The sequence below is a fragment of the Mandrillus leucophaeus genome, unplaced genomic scaffold (genome assembly GCF_000951045.1).
Source record: "Mandrillus leucophaeus isolate KB7577 unplaced genomic scaffold, Mleu.le_1.0 Scaffold95, whole genome shotgun sequence".
Lineage (NCBI taxonomy): Eukaryota > Metazoa > Chordata > Mammalia > Primates > Cercopithecidae > Mandrillus > Mandrillus leucophaeus.
The window spans coordinates 2,962,136-2,969,631 of record NW_012110363.1 but is presented as its reverse complement, the minus strand read 5'-3'; the positions used below and the strand labels follow the sequence as shown (position 1 = coordinate 2,969,631).

General features: G+C 39.9%; 1 protein-coding gene across 1 annotated transcript in view; it reads left to right on the top strand.

Annotated features, from left to right (window-relative positions):
• The first annotated feature begins 21 nt into the window (after positions 1 to 21).
• Positions 22 to 7,496, top strand: part of PDGFC (platelet derived growth factor C) — a 238,660-nt gene continuing 231,185 nt past the window's right edge. Inside the window, exon 1 of the mRNA XM_011970494.1 lies at positions 22 to 630. Coding sequence (XP_011825884.1) covers positions 513 to 630 — 118 coding nt within the window. The 5' untranslated portion in view covers positions 22 to 512. The remainder of the gene's footprint in view (positions 631 to 7,496) is intronic.

Sequence of the window (7,496 nt, the reverse complement as noted above, 5' to 3'; positions counted from 1 at the left end):
GGTGGGGCGGGGGAGAGGGGCGCACGGAGAGCCGCATCTATTGGCAGCTTTGTTATTGATCAGAAACTGCTCGCCGCCGACTTGGCTTCCAGTCTGGCTGCTCGCGACCCTTGAGTTTTCGCCTCTGTCCTGTCCCCCGAACTGACAGGTGCTCCCAGCAACTTGCTGGTGACTTCTCGCCGCTCCCCCGCGTCCCCACCCCCTCATTCCTCCCTCGCCTTCACCCCCACCCCCACCACTTCGCCACAGCTCAGGATTTGTTTAAACCTTGGGAAACTGGTTCAGGTCCAGGTTTTGCTTTGATCCTTTTCAAAAACTGGAGACACAGAAGAGGGCTCTAGGAAAAAGTTTTGGATGGGATTATGTGGAAACTACCCTGCGATTCTCTGCTGCCAGAGCAGGCTCGGCGCTTCCACCCCAGTGCAGCCTTCCCCTGGCGGTGGTGAAAGAGACTCGGGAGTCGCTGCTTCCAAAGTGCCCGCCGTGAGTGAGCTCTCGTCCCAGTCAGCCAAATGCTCCTCCTCAGGCTTCTCCTGCTGACATCTGCCCTGGCCGGCCAGAGACAGGGGACTCAGGCGGAATCCAACCTGAGTAGTAAATTCCAGTTCTCCAGCAACAAGGAACAGAACGGTGAGTCTTTCCCCCATTCTCCCCCTGCTTTTTCTCGCTGTGTGTGTTAACGTTGGCATTGTGCGTTGGTATGTGATGTATACCAGACTGCGAAGGTATCTTTGGTCTCTACATGCAAATGCGCGCTCCGTTCACTGGCATGGACTGTTGAAGGTTAAGTGTAGTTTGCAACTTCGGGAGCTGCCACAAAGCTCCAAGAGGGCAACGTGAGTGCCACTGCAGCCTCAGTCAGAGTGAGGACATTCTGGGAGCGATTGTGAACGTCAGTTCAAATGCACATTGCAGGTTCGCTCATTGCCAGAGTTAGAAGTTCAAGAACTGCCTCTAAAAACGAATCCAAAATGAATGAGTCTTGGCATGTTTGACTTTACTCAGATTTGGGGAGGGCGAGGGGGGTCGGTCAGGAAATGTATCAGCCGCATGAACTGAAGCACTCTAGGTCGAAGTCATCAATTAATCAATGAGTAGATAGGAAATATAGAGGTCAAGAGGCTGTGTGGTCGTTTTTAGAGGAATTAAAAAGTGTATTTCTCTTGCGCCCTATTTTTTGTTTTTTAAACTTGCCTTTGTACTCTGAAGTCCTTACCTTTCTGGTGGTGTGTTTCTGTATGTGTCGGTGAATGACTGCTATTTTGTGTGTGCTGGAAGCGACTTAATCCTGCATAGGAAATGAGAATTACTTTCAGCTTTCAAGTGTACCTGAAATGTTTAGAAAACTCTCAGATGCAAGTTCCCCTGGGCTGGGATTGCACAGAGCTGGAGAAAGGCTCCTTTCATAAAGCCAGGGCAGCTTCAGGGTGTGTAATTTGCTTAGCCTCTGAACCCATATGATTTACATCATTCAATTTCTAAACTCTTTTTCTCTTCATCTACCATTATGAAGTCATTTTTGAGAATACTTTGTAAATAGAAATTTTATACTGCACATGAAACCACAATGTTCATGTAGGCTGTCTAAAATTGGAATGTTTAATGCCCTGTTTACAAGTGGTGGCTCTTACTGTTATTTGAAAAGGAATATACATGTTTTTACTGCTTTGTATATCATCGATTCTGTCACTTCATTAACCATGCAAAATGAACACAAGTGGCATAACTGCAAAATTAAAATGGGGTGTGCTATAGTTTTAAGTCACAGTGACTTTTTTTCCTTTTCATATCAGGGTATTTCAAACCTTCAACTTTGAATTTAAACTCTATGAAGTGTTCATGTTTAAGAAAGCACAGAAAGTTTTAGGGTATAAAAATAGATAAAACAAGGATTCTGCGGACTTTTGCAAACATTATTTGTATTTGCTGCTGCGCAGCAAGACATAGTATCACATTTATCAGCCAATATTAGTATGGTGGTGCTTACAACTTGCTAATGTGATGGCACATGGCACCTGCAGGCTCCTTGAGCTGCTGATCAAAGGGCAGCCTAGGGATCTATCTCTAATCACAGTAGCTGCAGAGGACTGGGGGAAAGTGATCAAAGGAGCCACAGCACCAGCTGTACCAGTGCAGGAAACAGATCAGACCAACCTTTGTTCTTTCTCATGTAAAATAAATGTCCAGTTCAAAATATTGCTTCTTACTAGACAAGCTCCTCCATAACGACAACAATGCACAATATTCCTGGCTTCCTGGCTTCTGTTTTTTACTGTTCCTGTCCCATATGATTTCTCCTATTGCCTTGTCTTATCAAGCCTTTCTTGGCATCTCCCCGAATCTCTTTGCTAACTTGTGCTTCTCTTTGTCCTTTCCTTGTAGTTCTCTCTTGTGTTCTACATGCTGTCATCACTTCGTAAGGGACCCAGAGCTGTCGTGAAGCATGTGGTCATAGGCCACTTTACCCAAGTAGGTTCACACCTTCAGGAGAGATGAGTTCATTAAGCCAGGCCACACACATTCTGTTGCCATCTGAAGCTGGGCCATTTCCATTCCTAAGATGCATGATGCCAAAAATTGCTGCTTGTTTCCTAATCTGTGGGCAGAGTTTTGGGCTATGTTTAGGGGTTGGTCTATGTTAAGGATGGCGGCAGGAAGTAACTAGAAGTAGAGGAACTACTTGCAGTTTTTTAGCCCAAGGAGAAGTGGCACTGGCCAGCACTAGGGGGCAATATAGAGCTATTTTCTTGCACATACTCAGGTTGATTTTTGTACGTCAAAGTTTGAAGATGTGAGGATAACAGGTGGGTGCTGAAGAAGATTCCCCTGGAATGTAATCAGATTTGTTAGAGCTACTACCATTACCATTAGTACTACTACTTCTACTTCTTCTTTTTGACTTTCAAATTTTCCATTATGTGGATAACTTTTTGCCCACATACTGAATTATGATTCATTTTTTATTGGCCTCTTGCTTTCTCAATTTTGACGGTTGTACAGTCCTGTAAATATGAACCCTCCTTGAGGATACCACGTAGAAGATCGCATTGGCCCAGATCCCATTGACCCAGTTCGTGCATTGAATCATTTTGTGAACGGTCTTCTCTAACTCTGAGATGTCCAAATTGATATGACTATAGCAGCTCATTCTTGTCTTCAAGGACCCCTCCTCATGATACTCTCTTTTCTTGAGTATTCTAAAGTCCCTAATAGTGTTTATTCAGTCAGTTACCTCTGGCTGCTTAGTTTTAGTATTAACTTGGTGTTTCAAGAGGAGGTAGAATTGGAAATTGATGGGTATAGCCAATGCCGCATACATGGATTTAGACTGGATCATGTGGACATGGTTCAGAAGTAGCTTTGAAGAGTTAGTGTCATTTACACTATTGTTAGGTATCTGGTTTTTGACCTACCATTGGGTTGCAATTCTTGCCACTTTTACTGTACAGTTTTATCCTCTAATATTATAAGTTGGCTTCATAAACCATACTTAATTTGTAACCTTACTTCTGACCCTGTCTCACATATGAAAACAAGGGTTTTCAGATTTAACTTGAGGAAAGAGATTAAAAGATAACATTGACTTGCTTGGGGAGTGTCTGGTCTGTATACTTAGTATATGATCATGGTGAAAAATACTCATATTTTGTGCACACTGGTTTTAGATGAGAATGCCTATTGTGGAATGATTAAGTTCTGGGATGGTGCTTCTGAGTTGTAGCAGAATCATACATTCAGGAACAAAACAAAACCTACTTTGTCTGTTGCATACAGCACAAAGAGATGTCAATGACAAAGTTGTTGGGGGAGGATTGCCTCTTCTACCTGTGTTGTTGGTGAGTGATTTTTAGTTTATTCATAGATCAAGAGCATGCGTATTATTTTTTCTCATTTTCTTTAGCCATTCTGAATTTGGATTTGGAATATGCTGCTATTTGCTACGGTTGGTCTTATGAACATCAGTTATTGTATGTGTTCTTTTTCTCAAGGGCTTCCGTAGCATGTGGGGCAATTTACTTTGGTCTGCTGGTCATGCCCTTTTGCCTGTGTCTTGTGTTCATGGATTTTCCGTCTCTTTTTATCAGTGCCAGCTTTCTCTTCCTACTGCCAATGTGCCTGTATCTAACAAAATTTAAGTTAAAAATGGAAAATTAAAAAAGGTGTCCAATTCCCTTTCCATCGTTTATAGGTGGCAACTTCAAATCTCTGTTTTATCAAAAACAAGTAACCAGAGTATTTAGAACAGTGTCCACGAGTAAGTAGACTCTAACTGCAGACTAAAGGGACTTTCCTGTAAGTTTCCCTATAAGTTTTATTGCGTGACCTTTGTGACATTTATTTTTGTTGTTTAAAGGCTTTTTTACAAAAAAAAAAAAAAGAAAAAACTTCCTCCTGGTTCTCTGCTGTTTGAGATAGTTGAGGAAGTTGAACAAGTACAGTGCCATTATGTAATGATGAATTTTGTCTTTTCACAGTAGGTGATTAAAAAGCTCTATTATATGGTAATTTTTCTTCTGTATCAACTGTAATCATAGATATTGGATGGATGATATATTTTGCTTTTACCACTAAAAGATGTTTAGATTGGTTTGTAGGAAGCCTCAGGGATTAATATATCATTTGTTAAATAGTTGTAAATAGAGGATGGGATTGGACACTAAACTTCCCTCAGTGCTGTCATCTCTTCTGCGAGCTGTAGCTCTGCTCAGGCACTGAAACCTTAGCTTTGTCTTCTCTTATTTCACCCTTCCTGAAACTTATTTCTTAAATATCTTCTGTATATTAGCTTCCACTTCATGTTTTTTTCAAGTTTTAGACTGATAAGATTGTAAGTTTTATCTATAAACTTTTGCACCTTTTGTAGAAACAAAATTCTAATGATAAGGTGATATGTTAAATAAGTAATGATGGATCAAGACATTCATAACGTTCATAGTAAAAACAAAAAAGTTTCCATGACTGATGAAATTTTCCCCATAGGTTTCTATTTGTGTCAACCAAAATGGCAGAAGTCATAAAGTCCCTTCATTTACTTACTCTGATTTTCCTGTTTCTAATTTGGAAGCATTATACATAATCAGAATATATAACTCTGTGTAACTCTATGTAATCTCTATATAACTCATTTATTAAGCAATCCCTGTTGCTTCTTTATCTTTTGGCTAAGATCAATTTTAAACAATCTGTATGTTGTATTATTTTTCATCACCACTACCTCTAGCTATGATTTTATTTTTCAAATCTCCCTTTTATTAAATCTCCTAAGAAGTCATCTAATATTTGGTAATCATTTAGTATGTACCAGTGTTGGTTACCATACTGATTACCAAAATGTTGAAATGTTGAAATATTTCCAGTGAGTTGGGAAGAGACTAGTGCAACTCCTTTAAGACAAATGGACCAACACGTGATGAAGCAGAAATTCCAATGCCTGGTACTGCTCAAGGCCTCTAAGATACTTCTGCAACCCTGCTGGCCTCTGTCCTAATGGATCAGTGTTTCTGCCATACTGATTGTTAAGCATTTTGACACTTTTAGCTCTGGACAATTTAGTTCATATTGGGGTTAAAACTTCTATCTTTTTTCCTCTCTGCTTAGCAGCTCATGCCTGACCCATGACTTGAAAGACCTGGAGTAAGGAAGGGGTACGGCTTCTTTCAAGCTCCCTTCTTGCAGCTCTTTTGGTTTTAGCTCCTCAAGGGTTATGGCCTGGGGAGAGATGGGAAGGTGGACATGGCACACTCAGCATGCAATTGCAACCTCCAGTCATTTGCCCCTGCCTCTCTGGCTAACACTAACCAGCTGCTCTTGCATGGGTAACACCTTCCTATCATCTAGATTAAATGATTCACTTTCTCAGAGAGGTCTTTTTTCTGATCACTAAATCTTAATTAACCACCTCTATCTTCTCAAGGTTAATTAATTAATTATGTGGTACTTAATACTCCTTGATATTCTTGTTGTTAATTAATTAATTCATTCATTATCTACCGACATCCCTCACCCCCACCGTAAAATCTAAGTCGTTGAGAGTGTGGACCTTGTTTGAATCGCTTCCTGTAGGAGCTCCAGCACCTGAGACAGATATGGCAGAGAGTGTGCCCGCTAAGTGTCTGTTGAAAGGTTCTGGAGGTAGTTAGTATCTTACTAAAGAAAGACTACGCTGTTAACTCTAACAACAGGCCATCTTTTAAGATATCGTTTTGGTCTTGGAAGTTGCACACTGCTTGACTTATTAAATAGGAAGATATGGTTGTTCATGTATTGGTAGTGATGGGTTGTGCCAATCAGAGTACCACGTTTTACTCTTGATAAAGATAGATGTTACCAAGTGAGCAGGTACCAGGCAAATGGATAGGTTTCCTAGAACTGGTTACTCTTTTAAAAGTGTCATTGCTGTGCATGGGCTTATATTTTCTGAAGATGGGGACTGTTGTGTGATGCAGACCAAGGACTCTTGAAAATGTTGCATAGATGACAAGCCTCCAAAATCTGTGTGCTTTCTGTTTCTACCTGTGGCTCAAGGATAACTTGCACAGGCTAGAACTCAGCAGCATGTGTGGTACGAGGAATGTTGGAGCTAGAAAGACCCCAGGAGCTTATCCTCCCTGGTGTGAAGATTGAGGTCTAGACAGTGGAAGTTGACTTGACTTTGTCAAGGTCACTTGGGAGCCACTATTGAACTGCTAAAGTGGTGATATATTTTTCCTTATGTGAGAACCAGTTAGGCAAATGGAATCCTGGTTTCAAAATTCAGATTTTTTTAATAAAAGCATTTCTTTATTATGTTAGTGGATTGCATGCTTTTCAGATTGGAAGATGAGGTTTAGGAATTTGTTGCTTCTGAAATATTTACAGGAACAGTAAGGGAAACAATCTCATAATAATCCCATTAGTCAAATGGAACAGTATACACACACACACACACACACACACACACACACACACACGTAGTGACACTTCTGTTTGTGTAGGCATCTGACAAATTGGCAAATAACTGGAAATACTACCTTTATAATGGTTACTATTATGTTAGAACCATACTTTAAACAGGTATATAGATGAAGGATGTTTATTTTAATATTTTGGTTTATTCAGTGATGGTGATGAAGAATATGGCTGACATTGCCATGCTTGGTTCCACAAGAAAACTTTTTGGTAATAATTTTAACGTTTCATTTAGCAGGATGTCTTAATGATAAAAGTGCCATAAAAATGAATAAATAAGCATGTTCAGTGAACGCTAGAAAGTGTAACCTATTAGTTTTGAAATATATTTAATGAATGGCCTTAACTTTTATTTACACTGTATTCTGTGGGATATTCTATTTAGAAGTTCAAGGTTTTTTTTTTTTTTTTTTTTTTAATTTACTAAAAGTCTACAGGGAAAGGAAAACGTTGCATAGCTGTAAACTTGAATGGCTTGCCTAAAATATTTTTAATTTACCTTTTTAAACTTTTTGTTTGCAAAGTTCCCAAATCTGAAAACAAAGGGA